The sequence below is a fragment of the Heterocephalus glaber genome, unplaced genomic scaffold, assembly GCF_053883595.1.
Source record: "Heterocephalus glaber isolate CG9 unplaced genomic scaffold, H.glaber_assembly_v1.0 deba00001571, whole genome shotgun sequence".
Taxonomy (NCBI): domain Eukaryota; kingdom Metazoa; phylum Chordata; class Mammalia; order Rodentia; family Bathyergidae; genus Heterocephalus; species Heterocephalus glaber.
In genome coordinates this window covers 10,756,823-10,775,949 of record NW_028258356.1, presented here as the reverse complement: position 1 = coordinate 10,775,949, position 19,127 = coordinate 10,756,823, and the positions used below count along the sequence as shown (strand labels likewise).

Here is a 19,127-nt window from a genome sequence, read left to right as displayed (position 1 = left end):
GTCCCCAGTTTGATCCCCGGAACCAAAAAACAAAAAGACATTAGAAGAAGGGACAGGCAGAGGTGTATTGTATCAAACTCCGCACTGGGCCGGGGATTTAGCTCAGTGGTTCCGTTGCCTGCCTTGCAAGTGCAAGGACCCGAGTTCGATCCCCAGTACCAAAAAAACAAAACAAAACAAAACTCTGCATTACCTGGAGGTGTAATTATTTGTTTTGAAGGTTGAACACTACAGGGGAAAAATAACCAGAGGTAATTGATGACTTATTGCAGCATCTTACCTAAAATATTTATCACATTATGAATCAACTACTACATTGGAAATTGTACCACAGAATTAGAATTTCAAAAGTTATTTTTATTGAAATTAGTTTGTGATTACAACATTGTCATTGAATGGCTTTGGAGACAAATTTTGATTATGTATTGTTTAGTTTCAAATGGAATTAGGACTACATTGTTTACCTTATTCTCTTGGAATATTCTAATACTCTTAATTTTTTATTTTTGTATTCATTACCTGTGATCCTTTATATTTTTATTGTACTGTTGTCTTATTTTTTTATTCTTATTTCTTTATGTTCTGATTCCTGCAGAATCTGCACCAAATAAAGCAAATTCAAACTCTGAGAGAGTTAAATGAACGACTCCTGACTGAGAATAGGGCCTTGGCAAGAGTGGTAGCCAAACGCTCAGGGTTCTGTAGGCAACTGCAGTCTGTGAGCCTATAATTTATAGTTTCATCATTTCTTCTTGGTAGAGCCAGGCAGGTGTTCTTGTGTTAGTAAGCGTGTTTTTGTTAAGAGCTTACTTTTACCAATTAATGCCATTGTGTCTGGAGCTTATCATATAACTGTTTAATTATGCATGGCTTCTCAGAATGTTAGAAAATGTCACTAATTATATATTGCAGCTGATAAGCTACAGTAAAATTAGGAGTGATTGAAGAATTTAAAGATGTCTCAGCTTTGTAAAGCTTGAGCACATTTTTTGCATCTAAAAATACTCTGGGGCTTAACATAAGGCTAATATTTGGAGTCATTTACTGGAAAGTTGTACATAATGCAACATTTATTTTATATATATATATATATAATACATTTTGAAACACTGAAGATTGTGCCTACATTATCTGTTTGGGGAAATAATGTCATTTTCAGTGAAAACCAGCTTAGTTTATATTCATTTAGCTTTCTGTTACACATATCTTAATATGTAAATTTCAGATTACTGTATTTTTATATTTAAGCATGCTGAACACAAATAAGAATTAACTGGCTCCATACAATTAATTAGTTCCATTTCCTAATCATCTTGGTAAAGTACATACAGTTCGAATCGGTAGAAAATTTGTGACATTTCTATTCCTCCTTTAGTTTGTCGTAAAACACCAGAAAATTGAATTGCTTTGTTTCAGTATAGAGGAGGTGTGTTTTTCTGTGTGCTTCAGATGCTTGTTATTTTTTATACAGGAATGTTTTCATAGATGCACATTTACTACTTTAACTTAAAAATTATTTTATACTACCCCAATAACAGTAATAATTGCCAGTAATGAGCACCTATCTTAGATCATTGTACTAAGCATTTAGGCCCTATAGGTGAATCCTTCAAGGAATTTTAATAATTTAGAACAAGTCTAACTCCCTCAAAACTTTCCTAGATAAGCTGGTTTTCTTGTGGAACATTATTGTCACATTACATTAGTTACATTACATTAGTGGAACATTAGTGTTGGCATAAAGCAAGAGACTTGGGTTTAGGTGTGCATAGGAACTGTTACAGAAACTCTTCCCAAAAAAGCCTATCCTAACAAATACAGGCTTCATTTTCTTGGCTGCTCTAATATGGTGTGCTTGTGAGTTATAAAATCAAATGATTTAATCAATTACAGCAGATAACTTTGAGAGAATAAAACTTCATTTCATCATTTCTTAAACTAATTAGCTTCACAAATCAGGTGTTTTTTCCATCTTCATGATACATGTTTTAGACATTAGAAATACATATAGCTGACAGCTTGATCATTTGTTTTGTAGTGGAAATGTAACATTTGTTAAGAATAATGTTGTATCTTTTTATTGAGGTAAAACATTTTTCTGTTTTTGTTCTCACAGATGTTACCAGACCTAAAAGCAGACAACCAGAGGCTAAAGGATGAAAATGGGGCCTTGATCAGAGTTATAAGCAAACTTTCCAAATAGAAAAAGGAAAAAAAAAAAGCAGCAAAATTGCACATATTAGTACCCCCGTGGACCATAATTGGCAGTCACTGGAAGCTTGGGAAGAATCCTTGGAGGCTGTCATTTTCGGATATCCTGCCAAATGCCCTCTTATTAGGATTTTTGTTTTGTTTAGTTTTCTGGGTTTGTTTTTTTTTTTTAATCAAGACCATTGTTTCATGTTAATGCAGCTGCTGAGAAGATTTTTTTTTTTAATGACTGAGAAAACTTGTTTACAGCTCCAGCATATAAGGAAAGTGTTCAAGGCCAGATATGCCTCAGATACTTAACCAGTAAGCCTTAGTTGTACATAAATACCTTTGTGTCAACAGAAACTTTCAGCTCTCACGGAAGACAGTTATTCAACATTTTTTGATGTGCCACAGTTTCCAGTTTTTCAATATTTAATTTTTTTTCTTTACATCTGAGTTTGGGTTTGTATCTTTCCTTCTAACTCTTCATGTGGCAGAGTCCTCTATGTTTTTACAGCTTTCTCATTTACAGAAAAAACAAACTTGCTCTTATGAGATTATTGTCATGTATTAGGCTAATGTATTGTTGCCCACCTGGAACTGAATTGCTTGGTGGAATATTTGCTTTCACTGTTTGTGCAATATGCATTTATTTCTTATATGAATGCTTTAAAGTCAATTGAGATTAGATCTTTTAAGTCCTATTCTGTCTTCATTGGTCACTTTTTGTTTTTTATTGTAGTATAACATGTTAGATTCTGTAATCTTCACATTCATTTTAGTAGGTACTAAGTGATGCTGTATATATAAATAAGTGTATTGTGTTGATTTTTAGACCATCACATGGCATGCTTCACTATTTTCTTATTTCAAATGTCTGTTAATGCAAAGTAGGCTACTCCATGATAGTGTTAAAAACAAAATTTGCTAAAACTATGTGATATGAAGACTTTAAAAGTTACACATTTTGAGGAGCCCTATCTTTACAAAAATTTTCTACTGTAAAGTGCTTTTACTTTTTTTAATTTGATAGTATTCAACCATAATTAAAATTGTATAAGATAATTGCTTCACATTTCACATACTTATATTTATCTGAATGCTGTCTAAAACTGTTGTGCTAGCCAAAGTGACACTATGAAATTATTTGCAGACTTAACCTTGAGTTAGTGTTAAATGCACTGTTATTGCCATGTGAAGAGGCATTGACTTTGATACCACCATCATGTTCAGACCATTTTATACATTTCAGTGGCCTTTTTTAAGGGGAAAAAAGTAAAACCAAGTACATAGTGAAGAAGGCTTTTATTTGGACAAATAGCTTTTGTATTTTCATTAAACCATGCAAAAAATAATACTTCTGGCACATAACTGTCTCCTTAACCACTGAACAGTTCAGCCATTTGAATAAATTGTACATTGTAAAGCTTATAGTAGCTGATTGTATTACTGAGTGTATTGTATACTATATTAAATGTGAATTTGTACCCCTTCATTTTAAAAGGTCATTGTGTTCTACTGCCTATTTTAGATTACTTTGGGATTGGGAAAAGGGTGTTTTGGTAAGCAGGATTTTAAGTCCTCTCTCTTGATTGGTTTTATGAAGATATAAGGTTATGCTCTTACTACCAAGCTCAGGATTCTTGATTTTAAAGGTACAAGGATAGTTGTGGGATTATATTTTTGATTATATTTGAACTGTATGAATGGTGGGTCTAAATATAGAGAATTTCTATGGTCTAATGTGGAGGTAAAATGTACAAATAATTGACCAGCTTGAGTGACTGCAACATATCCTGGTTGCACAACAGTTAGGCATGCTATGGTTTATATTTGTGAAGTTTGGGTGCCTGTGAAGAATGATTAAATACTTGTTTCTAATATTTTAGTGTTTTGTATTTAGGTTATTTATTCTTTGTATCTAAAACTGAACAGCTACTGTGCTATATTGATTTTATTGGTAGTATTGAGCAGACCTTGTTTCTGCATGAAACTAGTTGCAAAACCCACTATTTTGGACATAAAAATGTATTTTGACATATACAAATAAAATGAATAAAACTATTTTAAATGTGTGAACTTTTAATGAAGACATTTTAAATTTTGTTCTGAGATATTTAAATTCTGCATGGGTATTTTTTCACTAATTGCGTTTCTTGGATACCAATTTAATAATTTTTGAAATTGTAATATTGTAATTTGCACATTGTACATGCACATCTGTAAATGCAATCTTAACTGCCATATTTATGCAATCTGTGTACCAATTTGGACAACTGTTTATATATTTTACATAAAGCTGTCTGTATGCAGAATCTGAGAACTAGTTTTTTATGATAAGTGGGTAAAAAAATAATTTGTGAGTTTCAAGATAGTTGGTTTACAGCACAAAGTCTCATTCCCATAAACATTTTGTGGTTTTTAAAAATTAAACTTACACTTTTTTCTTAGCTAAAACATAGGTTTATGCATACATAAATAAAATATCTTTGAAATTAAAAAATTTAATATTAGGCCATTTTCCAATTTAGATTTGTCCAGGGTTCAGTCTGCTAACATCTCTGTTAAGAAGCACTTTTGGTTTTTGATTTTGATGCAAGATTTGTATTAAGCCTATATTTAGCTAAATTTTTTAATTCTGACCTTTCTACTTCCAAAACTTTGCCTATTCATTCTCACAGAATTATTGGTATTGCTGTTATTTGTCCTCTATTAAAAAGAAAGCATTCATAAGCAAATACCAGAAAACCAAATGAAAAGCAACTATAGAACTATCTAGGAGAGCATTCTTATGTAAGAGTAAAATAGTTATTTTCTAATCCTTTTGGCTACTTTATTCGTTTGCCTAAAAGTTTTTTACCTCTTGGTCTTTCCTGGCTTATCTGAGACTGTCATGACGCCCACTGCTAGCATTCAATGACTTTGTCACAAGAAAATAACCAGAGGCCAAATTCTTCTCTCAAAACTAGGACCATATTTTTCCAAGGACATAATAGCTTGGTAGATTTTCTTTTGTTTTATCATTGTAAACAGAAGATACAACAAACTCCATTAATGATTATTAATTATCCATTAACCCTACCGTGCTAATGAAAACCCGTATTGTAAAGATGAAAGCTGACCAGTGTGCAGTCTTTTCTGTCATGTTCTGCGTTTTGTACTATGTGTGTGATCTGTCTTCAGTATGCAAATTCAAAAGGTAATATATATCGAAGTTCCGATGTCCAAAAATACTGGGTTTTTAATGAAGTGTAAATTACTTATTCTTTTATTATATGTCTGTCAACATTATCTATTTCTTGGCTTTCATTTTGGAAAGCATCTCAGGATAATTACCATATAAATAACATAGTGCTCTTTCTCTTTGGTAAGTGACATAAAGAGTATTGCATTGCTGTTCCATACTTACAAAATCACTAGATTAAAAAGTAATAAATTAAAAATAAAATATAGGAGCCAGAAGTATAAGATGCTGTTTCTGTAATAAGGTAACAAATAATGAATTCTATCTTACTACTGTAACTGCGTTTTTATTAAAAACTTTCTAAAGTTTGTTAGAAATAAGCTGTTTTGAGCCAGGTTATCTCAAAATGTAGCTGCTTAAATTCCAGTAAATGTCTGGGGCACAGAAATAACTAGATTTTCATTTTTAAAAAACTCCAAGAAGAAGAGGAAAACTTGGAAGAAATGAGCAATATTAATAGGTCTTGGTAAGGGCATGTACTCAATGCTTAATCTTATTTGATCCTTAAACAGGCTAGGTAAATAGGGCATATCTCTAATTTACAGATAAGAAAATTGAGATTTCCAGGTTACAAATCTCCCCCCCAAGCCTGCTGCAGTGCAGAGCTCTTAGAACTCTAAATCCAAAGCTTTTTCTTTGTATGAATTAATTTTACAGTTTATCTGCTTGAAATTGTGTAAGTTACTTATGAGTATTTTACATATTTAGACTGAAAATATTTGATTGTCTTTGAGGATGACATTTGCTTTTTCCAGCCTTTATGTTTTCTAATCCCATATCCTATCCCCCATGCTCCATAATTATTTGATGAATGCTGTACTGCACAAACAGCTAGTTGATTCTCTGGTGTAAATTCTCACTGTGGCCAATAGTCCATCATAAGTTTGTAAAAGATTTCACATACCTGCATGAAAAACAAATCACTTTTGCATTCTTCAAACTAGATTTTTTTTTTTAAATGTGACTAGCACTTAATTTCAAGAACTCTTATTTCCTTGTAAGATAGGTTATATGCTATGATATTAGCAGATTTTTCTTCCTGGAGAAAGTATGTGTGGAATACTAAATACATAAAACATTAAAATTGCTTTTCTGCAAACTTATAGATATGAGATCTCTACCCCCAAAGTACTTAAAACAGGCCTAAGACATTATGACAGCACCATATCTCCTTCACTTGTTCCCTCACAATTTCTTAGTTTGTGATCAGAGAATTCTTTTTTTTTTTTGGTACCGGGGATCGAACTCTGGTTCTTGCGCTTGCGCAGCAGACGGTGAAACCACTGAGCTAAATCCCCGGCCCGATCAGAGAATTCTTGAGCAAACACACCTGACCTGAACTTTTGTAGATGTACTTGTGCTCTAGTACACTGGTTTATATGAATGTTTATGTGCTGGCCTAAATTTCTTTGCATGTATGATATTTATCATCATCCTGTTTATATTAGTAAAAATTGGAAATAATCCAGACATCCAACCAAGTGATGAAACATTAATACAGTTCTATGCAGCAACTGAAGTTACTGACATTACATTTGAGATGAAAACTTTACAGAATTAGGCATAGTTTGATTCCATTTAAAAAGCCCTTATTCTAGGATGGGAATGGGGAAAAAAGCAGCACAATATATCATGTACAGATATAAGTTTTCTATAATGAATGTTATGTATATCTAAAATGTACCAATAAAATAATAATGAAAAAATACCCTTTATTCTATAAAGAATAACATATATCTGTATGTATACATTTAAGCAAGTCTAAAAATAGATGTGAAATATTAGTGATTTCTAGGTAGTAGGAAGATAGGTAGATATAAAGAGAAACATTCTTTTTTCTATGTTTTCTGAAAAATTTAAAGTGACTTGTCAAGTGTGCTACTATCTGAATGAAGAAATCAAATACAAGTACAGGGCTCCTCAGAAAAACAAGATAGACCTCAGTACAAGTTTAATACCTTAGAGTATTCAATTTTACCTGTATCTTTAGTATTTTTATAATTACATAATTATAAAATTTTATATATAATTTTATACAATATAAAAAAGCATTTGATCAGACAGAATTTGAGTCAAAATGTTGTAAGATCCTTAAAACACCTGCAGGTTACTGATTTGTAAACCTTTGATATGACAGACCTTAGGATTCAGTTGGGTCTAGATAAAAATCCCAGCTTTACTTGGTAAATTTCAGTTGTTAAGTATCTTGTAGTATTAAAAGATTTAATACTATTGCTTTTCCTTAGAATATATTAAAGCAATAGTATTGTTTCTGCTTACAATATTGTAAATATTGGTTTCAGTTAGCATAAACATCTAATTTTTTGCTCTTAGACCACTAAGAGAGATACAAGTGGTGGATTTCAGAGAACTTCCTGAACCATTGAAAAGCAGGAGAAAGTACGCTTCTGTAATCCTGTCACATCTGTTCTAAAGGATTCCAGGGACTCTGACCTGCGACTCAAGTGAGTGTCATCTATTTATGAACCCTGGTTGCTGTTACCAGACAGGGAGGAGTGGCAGGGCATTTATAGGTGTTACATACAAAAGGTATTTGCCATGGCAGAGGCAGGAAATGTGGACAAGTCAATAGTTTAAAAAAAGTAATTACTACTGATTTTTAAATTCAAATTTATATTTCTTGAAATTTCAGGGTTATCACTGATTTTGGACTCTTCTAACATTTACATACTGCTTCTCATATCTTTGAAGTCATCTGGGCTATTAGCCTTCAGGTCAAACTAACTTTATTACATAAGAGTCTTCTGTCTGCAGAAGAGATTTCCAATCTGTGACCTTTTTGTCTAAAACTTAAATCCTGCCCATCTTATTCCATGCTTGTACTGCACCTATAATGTCTAGTTACTTTACTGAGACCAGTAGTTTTCCTACTACTGAGAGGGGAAAGGAGCTGAATTTAATGTAGTATTCTGTGTATAAAGCACTAATCTTCCATTTCTCCTTTAAAAAAAAGTTGTTTCTTTTATTGTGAGCCCCTGGAAAGGACAGGGTCTGATTAATCTTGGTTCTCAACATTTAGCACAGTACCTGGCATGTCTTAGGCATTTATTGAATGTGTTAAAGAGGGGTAAATCTGAATAATTCAATTGAGATACATAAGTTTTGTAAAAGAAAAAAATCTTGACTGGCAGTTAGATTTTTCTCACTGCTGGGGATTCAACCCAGGGTCTCATGCATGTTAGGCACACGCTCTACCAGAGCTCTACCCAAGCCCTGACATACAAATTGTTATGAAAGGGGTTTTTTTGTTTTCTTTTTTTAAGCAATTAAATGTGAACACTGATCTGACAGTGTAGCTCAATGCAGGCCTTACCTAACATGCATGAGGCTTTGGTTAAAGCCCTAGCACTCCTATCAGTCAATACAAACATTCTGACTCTTGCAGACTTTGTCTCAGTTATTCAACAAATTCTTGTTAGCATTTATGTGCCAAACTCCTGTATGGTGGGGAAACATTCAAAAGCAAAACAAAATCTCTGCCTTGTGGAAGCTCCATTCAGATAGCAGACAGAAAGATTGAAAAATAGTAATTATATAGTATGTTAATTTAGAAGATGATAGGTAAGTATGGAAAAAGCAGAATAGGAAATTTCAGTAGTGAAGGGAAAGCTGATCAGAGAAAGCCTCACTGAGAAGTTAACTTGAATCAAAGTTGCAGGAAAGGTTGGGCAAAACTATTCAGGTGTCTGGGAGAAAAACATGTCCAGGCAGAGGAAACCAGAACAAAGGCCTTGAGATAGGGTGTTCTCAAATGCTTAAAACATTAAAGTAAATGTGGGTATAGTCAAGTGAGCCAAGTACTGTAGTAGCAGGAGAGAAAGATGAAATCTAGATTAGGAATTTCCTTTAGATATTTATTGACCATGTATTACATGCTAGACTTGCTCCTGAGTCATAGACTTGCTCTCTCAAAAACCTTGTCTATACCCTTTTCCTAAAAATAATTTATAGCTCTTTATCATAAAAACCACACACACTAGATCATATAGAAAACCTAAGTCTACTAGTGGAAATTTCTTTAATTAAATGTGAAATATTTTCCAAGCCTCCTAAGAACCTAGTCAGAAATGGAAAACTGGATTATTAGAAATATCTATAATATAAAAAAGTCTACCAGTTTCTTGAGCAAAATAAACACTTTGGAATCAGTTCTTAGAGAAGAATTGTTTTTATTGGTCTGTATATACCTAATGTATATTGTCATTTTTTTGTCTCTGAATTTTTTGTAGCATTTATTTTCAAATCTTTTTTTCCCTGAAAAGCAAATCTAGTATATTGATGTGCTTCCATAAATATGATGTAGTTCCAACAGAGATCATAGTACTGCCATTCACATGTGTAGTAGGCATATCTTTCTTGTAGCTAGCTTCATTGTTCCTTTATGACAGTGGTTCTTAACCTGGAGTCACCTGGAGAACTTGTTCAGACACAATTTGGGCCCTGCTTCAAATTCACTAGGGTCTAGGGTCAGACTCGTAATTTTGCATTTCCATCACATTCTTAAACGCTGATGCTGCTTGCTGTCTAGGGACCATATTTTGAAACCTACTGCATTACAGAATCACTTGTCTCTTCTGAATAGAAACAATTCAAAAAGTAAAATTATGTGTGGGAACAAATTGTAGATACATACATCCTATGTTGATATTTAAAAGGAGATTATATATTATACATAGCAAACATTGGATGGCACCTGTAATAGTTTAAAAGATTATATATTGTCATACCACACTTTGTCTGGCAGAGAAAAAGTACCTACAGACAAATCAAATTAATCAGGAAATCAAAACAATAAAAAACTATTTTATGGGACAAGCAGCTAGACAACACTCCCATACATTTGATGAGAAGGTAGCCTTTCCCCCTTACTCTGCTTGCTAGAGAGAAAAAAGCCTACCAACTCCAGGTGTGGGGAGGCAAATATCCTAAAATCTAGGTCTCTTGCAAGCTTAAATACTTGGAGGCCTTCTTACCTTTGACATTCAAGTTTCATTAATAGGGCACAGCAAACTGTAGATACTCTACTACTAAAATATAAAATCTATAAAATATAAAATCATCTAAAATATACATCTGTTTGCTGCAAGATTTAAATGACTAGGGCCGGGGATTTAGCTCAGTGGTTCCACTGCCTGCCTCGCAAGCGCAAGGTCCCCAGTTCCATCCCCAGTACCAAAGAAAAGATTTAAATGACTAGATATACTAGGACTCCAAGTTACTGTAGATAAGCTTCCTCAGATTAAGAGAAGGTATATTTAGGGCTGGGATTTACCTCAGCGGTTCTGCCACCTGCCTTGAAAGCACAAGGACCTGAGTTCAATCCCCAGTACCAAAATAAAAAAAGAGAGGGAGATTGGTCTGGAGTTTAAAAAAAAACAGAGAGAAGGTATATTTAAAGAGTGTTTGTAAGAATCTACATCAGTAGTTCTCAGAGTTATCCTGAAATCAACTGTATCAGCATCATCTGAGAGTTGGTTAAGAATGCAAATTATCTGGCCCCACCCCAGACCTGTTGACACAAACTGCAGATAGAGCCTAGCACCTGTCTTTTTTAACAATCATTCCCAAGAGATGATATAAAATAAGATAAGGGAATTACTGACTAAATCTCCGGGGTAGAAGTGGAATTAGAAATTGAGAAGAAAAAAAATTTTAAGGGTATTAGGAGCAGAAGTAGTTATCAATAGGAAGTGAGAAATCTCTAGCTGTGTTGGAAGTATACTGCTCATTCCACCCCCTTATCTGAAAAACAACTAACTGGAAGATTTTAATCTCTGAAATTGGGTTGCAAAAGTTCATAATCAGATGAGTTAAAAGTGAAGCTGATTTCACCTCAAAGGAAAAAAACAAAAACATTTTAGTGGATTCTTATCAACCCAACAAGAGATGTTTGTTTGGGGGCAGACAAAATTATACTATAGAATAAGCACATTATTCAATGCTTATCAATTTACAAGTAAACTGGAGAGGTTAGGAGATTGGGTTGGGATAGTGGTTGGGATATAGTGGCTCAAGTTTCCAGGAAGCTCAGAGGCATAATTGACCTTTGGCAAGAATGACACCCATAACTGGGTGTAATCTCTCAGTTCACTGATCTCATTCTTACTAGCAATGAGTTTCTTTTATGTAGCTAGTGTAGGAAACTTAACCATGAATGGCTAATACCCCTAGAGGAAAGAAATGCTTTCTCTAATTCCAACATTCACTACGTAAATCCCAGAAAATTCACCCTTCTTATCCTTTGAACTAATTAATCTCTTTTTCCCTGGAAATGGAGTACTGATTGGCAGTCCTTACCCTTAGCCACCTTTCCAGGCAAAGGTGAATAAAAGCTCTGTGGTTAGCAGCATTATCAGTTGATACAGAGGAAAAGAGAAATAGTCCTAACATGCCCCCCTCAAAAAAGTTATTATAATCAGGAAAGAGACAAAAGGCAAGCAAGAAGTAAATGACAGGAATATACTCTTTAAACCTTGAATTATGGTCATCACTTTTTAAGAACAGACTTATAAATTTAACCAGAACCCAATGAAAATTGGCTGGACTTAATCATCCAAATATTGGCTACTTCTGTGTGCCAGTTACTCTTCTAGGTGCTAGGGGTAACATAGCAAGCAAAACTGACAAAAACTCATATGGAAATGAGTGGAGCCAGAAAACTAGGCAAAATTACAAGTCTTTGGAGAAAAAATGGGAATAGAAAGCTGGAGAGGAAATGCTGAGAAGAGCATGTTAGGGAGAAGGGATTCAGTTTTAAATAGGATGGTGAAAGAAGGCATCACTGAAGTGACTGAAGGAAATGATAGTGTCATTCATCAGGGTTACTAGCGAAGAGCATTCCAAGCATGTCCATTTGGAACAGTGAGTGCTGGGCTAGTAAGTAGAAATATTTTCGAGGAACAGCAAGAATGTGTGTGTGGCTGGAGCCAAGTGAAAAAGAACAAGAGCAATGGTAGATGAGGTCAGGGATACTAGAAGGCCAGATCATCTGTGACCTTGTAAACATTCTAAGTACCTGAAGCTTTTAACTGAGGATTTGAAAGAATAATGTACAAAGTATGCCTGAAAATGCAGTGAATGTTTATAATTTTTTCAGTAAGAGACACATTGTCATTAAACCCCTCACTTTAAATACACTTATCCCATCTAGCCACTTTCTGAAGCAGTTCTGGAAGACTTTCGTGAATGTCTTTAACTGTGCTGTCATGGCTGCCTTGATGTCCTGCATCCAGTCAAAATGTTTACCTTTCATAATCATTTTGACTTTGGAGAACAGCCAGAAGTCTCACAGTGCCAGATCTTACGAATAAGGTGAATGAGGACTCATCATAATGTTTTTACAAACCTACCTTTCTATTGGATTGGACTCAGCGAAGCATTTTGTTTTTTATCACACCTCATAAAGATAAATGAAAGAGAACTTCCAGAGCTGCTTCCTAAAATGGCAAGAATGATGGGATAAATGTAAAGTAAGGGGGAGAACTTTGAGAGGGGCAAATGGCAATGTGTCTTTAATTTTTATTTTTTTATTTTTTATTTTTTTGAGTACGAGATATCAAACTCAGGACCTTGTGCTTGCAAGGCAGGTGGCAGCAACACTTAGCTAAATCCCCAGCCCCTGTCTTTAATTTTTTAATGTAACATTCACTCTGTATTGTTCCCCCTTTGTAACCTGGCTTAGGTTTGTTTTTTTTTTTGTATTAAATTCTTTTATTGGTACATTGTAGGTATACGACACAATTACATTTCTCATTGGGAATTGTACCTTTACATAATGCATCTTGGTTCTTATTTTTTCCCCATTCCTAGCCCTCCCTTCACGCCCTCCACCCTTCCCTATTTACAAAGACTTTATTTCCATTTTTTCCATTTCTCATCATTTTTTCCTTTCCCTTCTTTCCTTTCCCCTGCCCCTCCCACTACCCCTACCCCTTTGGCTTAGGTTTTTAATAGGATGCCCTGTAGACCACTTAGGATACTATTAACTGCAGTCCACACGGAAGAGAGGAGCATTTGGGCCCAGGGTGAAGGTTATAAGAAGGTGTAGGATTCTAAATTTGTTTTGAAGATAGAGACTACAGGATTGAATTTGGGGTATCACTTCTTGGCCTTTTGGCTAAGATCAAGTGAATTTGAGATATGAGAAGAGCTAAGAATTTTAGCCTTATCAACTGGATAGGTAGAATTACAATTAATTTAGAAGAGAATGCAGTAGAACTAGTTTGTGGTGTGAAATACCAAGTCCTGAATATGTTAAGTTTGAGATGCTTATTAGTTTACAAATGTGTTAAGCATTCAAGTCACAATGTTAGAAGTCTAAGCTGGAGATAGAATTTCAGGAGCTTGACTATAGATATATATTATATGGAAGTTCTAAGTCTGAAATTCTTGGGAGAGTAAATTCAAATATAAGAGTACAGGCCCCACGATTGAGGCCTGGGTATCCATTGTTAAGATACAAGGGAGATGAGGAAAAAACAAAGAATACTGAAGGCTACTAAATGAGATAGGAAAAAAAAATAAGGACACTGACATTCTAGAAAATGAAGAAAATATTTCCAGGAAGCAATGATTACTACTACTACTACGAAGAACTGATAATTGGATATAGCAATATTGACTTTGACAAGAGCAATTTCAGTAAGGTGGTGGCGGTGAAATCCTATTTAGTGACAATGAGAGAAAAGAATTGAATTTAGCATATACAATTATGTCTAAGATTTGGCCACAAGCCCTGAAGGATCAAAGTCAAAAGAGAAGCACAAAGTAAATCCAACATTCAGCACCACTTTTCTCCAAAGGTATTTGCTGATTTATAACAAGTGGCTAAGAGACTGATAAACTGAGCCTAGACATGTTATTCATGGGATGCAAGGAATTAAAACAAGACTTCAAAGTTTGTCTAAAAGGAGAAACTGTGTTTGATTTGGATCTTTGAAGAATAGAAATAAGTAAACCATCACAAAGTCTGAAATTAACTCAATCCTGAATAAGAATAAGAGGATCTGCGTTTACCCTATTTCCCTGCCAGAACTAAAGTATATCCTTTCTGGAAGAAAGTAACATCTTCCAGAGGCTCAAATTGTTACAATTTTTTTGTATAATGTCCAGTGTTTAATCAAAAAGTGACAAGGCATACAAAGAGATAAAACCAATGGATATTAAGAACTCAACCAGGAAAGAGAACCAGTGTACTACAGAATACAGAATTTGTTGTAGCAATAAGACTATACAATTGTGAGAGAAACTGAAGAAGTGGAATTCCAAAAGGCACTTTGGTGGGTTGGAGAAAATTCATGAACCAACCCTTCTAATGCACTGATCTGTTTGGGTCAGATTAGCTTATCAGGGAAAATGAGAAGCTGTGCATATCCTGCTGCTGACCTTCAAAAGAAAGTTGCATGAGTTATGTGGAAGGTATTAATTACCTCTTCATCTGGTGATGAGTCTGAGTCATTTGTTGTTCACCAGGCTGTGGAGTTAGGAAGAAAAGCTGGACATAAAGCAGGGAAAAACAAGAGCAAATTGAAATCATCCAGCATTTGTATCTCACCAATTCTAACCACAAATACTATCAGAGTATTAGCTGCTACTTCATTTCTACCTTCCAAATCTCATACATATTTCTCTTTTGGCTAATTCTAATCCAGAGGTAAACAGTTTCTTTGGAATGTAGTTGCCATCTGATGAAGTTGATACAATATCCAACAATTTTTATCAGAAATAGATTTTAAAATAGCTATGACTCAGAGAACTAAATACCTAAGTGGTTTCCATGGTGAATTTTAACAAAAATTAAGGAAGAAATAATTTAGATAAACTCTGAAGAAAACAAAGGAGGAGGAAAAAAAAGGAGGATACATTGTTTAATTCATTTTGTGAGGTCAGTATAACCTTAATCCTGAAACTAATTAGTAAAGACATTAAAAGAAGATTTCAAAACAATATATCCCCATAAATTCAAAAATCTTTAACAAATCTTTTACCAAATCAGTGAATATGTAAATATGATAAATCATCATGGTTAAATGTAGTTTATACCAGAATTAAAGATTAGTGTAACATTTGAAAATCAACACAGCTTATCATATTAACAAAGTAAAAGAAGAAAACCATATAAACATTTTCATAGATGCCAAAATGTAACTAGAAAAATAAACAAGTGATATAAAACTCCAAAATAGGCCCAAAGTTTTATAAGAACTTGACATATCACATATGTAGCACCATCATACAAATAAGTCAACAGAGAAAGAATGGTTGGACTTAGGAAACAGGAAGATTGCTAGTTTGAGGCCAGCCTGGGCTACGTAGTGAGTTCAAGACCAGCCTGAGTCCCTGTCTCAAAACAAAAAGAATAATTGGGACAGTTTCTTATCTAAATAATAATAAAACTAGATCCCTACATTTCACACTTAGGAATAAGTTCCAGACAAATTAGAAGCCTAAATATGAGGAGCAAAACTTTAACATTTTAAATAAAATGTAGGAGACTATATGTTTTTGTTCTAAAAAGGTAAAAATTTTAAATAAAGATGAAATCATATTAAATACTGATATTTTATTGCATTCAAATTAATTCATGAATTAAGTAACATACAAAATATGACAAGTCACATAATGAGAAAAGATATCTGTGGGACCTATAACTGATAAGTTCTAGGATTAGTCCTAAATATGAACTAAGAATTTGCTGAAAGAGTAACAAAAGAAGAAATAAGAATTAAGATATATCATGTACACATACAAATTCCATATGAAGAATGTGATCATTAAATTATACCAGGAAACTTAATTAAAAATAAAAAAAATTTTTAAAGAATAACAAAGAACTGCTTCCGGAAGGTGGACAGACGTGGGCCAGGCTGAGGTCACGCTGTAGGTGGGTCCCCCTAGGGCTGCTTACTAAAGCCCTCTGAGTGGGGGCACTACCCTGGGAGCCCTGTTTTTCCCATCTTTGGAGATGAGGTCGGTTTTTCTTTAATAGAGAGCACTAGGAAATTTGCATGTAGAGGTACACCTACTGTCTCCACCCACCAGACCCTGTGCCCTGGCCTCTCTTGGGCCTTAGGGTCCTTCTCTACGGGCCGTTTCATCCCCGAGTCAGGTTCTTGCTGCCACGCACTGCCTGTTTGTAGAAGATGGGAAAGTGAGAAAGAAGTACAGGCAACCTGAGATCATGTGTTTCCCAAAGTCACGTTTTGTCATGGCAGACGACTAGGACAAAGAGCTAACACAGGAAAGAAAAACAGTAATGGAGCATTAAAGAAATGTTAGTAAAAGTGGATCAGTGTTCAAGTAGATTTTGTTCATTACTGGATACATTTACAAAACTCTTGTGTGCTCAAGAGAAATAACTTTTATAACATTTTGAGAAAAAAATAAAGCATTTATCTAAAAAACAAAAGAATAACAAGATACTGAAATATCCAATAAGTATTACAGAGGTTTATTTTTTTTTTTTTTTTTTTTGGTACTGGGGATAGAACTCAGGACCTTGAGCTTGCGAGGCAGGCACCAAAGAGGTTTATATCTCTTTAAAAGCCTCATTATTAATGAAATACTGTACAATTGAGAGATTATTTCAGGTTAGCAAAAGTGAGAAAATGATGCGTCAGTTAGACACTAACAACTGGAATTTTCATGTACTCTTAAGGTATATATTATAAATTCCCCCAAATTCTTTGGAAAGGACAAAAAATATAACCTACTATCTTATCAATCCTGTTTTCTATATATACCCTAAAGCAGTACTTGTCAACCTCTTTTACAACGTGACATATCTAAGAAATTATAATAATGGCTTTATATATAGTAGAGCATATTTGGGTAGACGAATAAGTCAGCTCATAGCTACAGATGACCAACCCTCACTACCTGTATCCCAGTTAAGACACATTAAAGATATTCATGTAACCAGGAGCAATGATATGTGCCTATAATCCTAGCTGCTGCAGAGGCAGAAGGATCGCTGGAGCCCAGGTGTTTGGAGCCAGCCTGGGTGTCATAAAGATAAGCTGTCTCAAAAAAATCATACTAACACTACATCAACTGAAGTATTCGCTGCAGTATTGTTTGTAGTAACAAAAAAGATAAAACAATTAAAATATCATCAACAGAATGGATAAACTAATTGCTTTGTACCCTATAGTATAATGTATTCATTAATAAAAATGAATGAACTACAACTACATATATGAACATTAAATAGAAATTAAAAAAAAATCTCAGGTAGTTGCAGAAGGAAGCATATGTATGTTACATTGCTTATGGACTACTGTAAAATTAATATATTTTATTTATAGATGAACATGTAGCAAAAAATTAAAAAGCATGCAGGAGAATGATAGACACCAAATTTACAGATTAATTGAATATAATGAAATTTCAAAAGTCCAGGTCCAAATGCATATTGGAATTTAGAATAATAAATAGGACATTTCAGATTCTTAGGAAATCTAGTTTCTGCTTCAGATATAGAAAGCTGCAAAGAATGTTGTTCCCAAACTAACAAGAAAAAGAAATGTAAAGCTCATAACTTTTCTTGAACCCCAGAAAACTGACATCACAAGGCACCAAACTTCCCCGAAAGCTGAGGAAAAATAAGCACCTTCAAGAAGAGAAAAGACAAAAGCACTGACCTTGTGGCAAAGCACAGGAGGAAGGGAAAGCTACTATGCAAGTAAGCAAGAAGGATCCAGGTAAGAAGTATAACTAATTGCCAAAGGCTGAGTTTGTTCCAGCATTACAGCACAGAACTTATGAGAGCACAAGATGTAATGGTGGTTTGTAACAGCTTGTAGGTTATTTTCCAGACTTCACTGGATACAAATGAGAAAGACTGGGAGTAGGATCAGAGATCCTAGGAAGTCTCATTTGGTACTACAGTACAGGCCTGGAGAGGAGAGTAGTGGTTTGTGTGGGAAGCACACAAAGCTCCACCCAGGCTTTTCTTCTAAAAAACAAAATACTTACATTTTTAGGGTAGAGATAGCAAGTCTTGCTCTCCTACAGTATAGGTGACACAGAATTGCATCCGGGAGAATACAGGTGAGAAAAGAGCAAAACACTCTTAACTCTGGAGGAAGTGTAAGAATCAATCCTAGATCCAGCCCATTAGAGGATTTCTACCTCTTGGTGAAGGTCATGATCACTGAAGAAAAACCACCTGTGATGCCCAGAGATAGGGTCTGGCTAAGTCTGACACTGGAGCAAGACCACCAAAAGCTTTCCTGCACCCTCCCCCAGCAAGCACCAAATAAAGTAAAAAACAGTGGAGGTCTGCTGTTGGGGAAGAGGGCAAGAGCATAGAGAGATGCTCTCTGGAGCATAAATTTGTAGAGAAGGCTTAAAGGAGAAGCAGAACATTAAGAAAGAACATCTGGGAACCAATTGTACCCTAAGCAAATGGTAAATTTAATGGAATTTAAAACTAGTGATACATAAAACATAAAACATAGCAACAACAAAAGACAAACCCAACTTGATTTCTGACTGTATCAGCTCAACCCTCTACAGTCCTAGCAGAAAAAGAGATGTCATTTCCAGTAATAAATAGTATTTATTATTTTCTTCAGCCTCTACTTTTCTACACTATGTTCATCAAGCGATTAAAAAGTAGAAGATAGAGAATTTATACAAAGATTTTGAGCCCATTTTTAAGAGACAA

At 34.4% G+C, this 19,127-nt stretch overlaps 1 protein-coding gene across 12 annotated transcripts in view; it reads left to right on the top strand.

The window, feature by feature from the left end:
• Ppp1r12a (protein phosphatase 1 regulatory subunit 12A) overlaps positions 1 to 4,257 on the top strand; it is a 135,002-nt gene extending 130,745 nt beyond the window's left edge. For 7 of the 12 annotated variants that reach the window (XM_087192496.1, XM_087192494.1, XM_087192500.1 and 4 more), the window contains 2 exons: positions 596 to 765; positions 2,117 to 4,257. In XM_087192496.1, the coding sequence (XP_087048622.1) occupies positions 596 to 730 (135 nt within the window). In that variant the 3' untranslated portion in view covers positions 731 to 765; positions 2,117 to 4,257. Of the gene's footprint in view, positions 1 to 595; positions 766 to 2,116 lie in introns of those variants that run through there. The other 5 variants (XM_087192497.1, XM_021258497.2, XM_087192495.1 and 2 more) reach the window with 2 other exon arrangements.
• Positions 4,258 to 19,127: the final 14,870 nt, after the last annotated feature.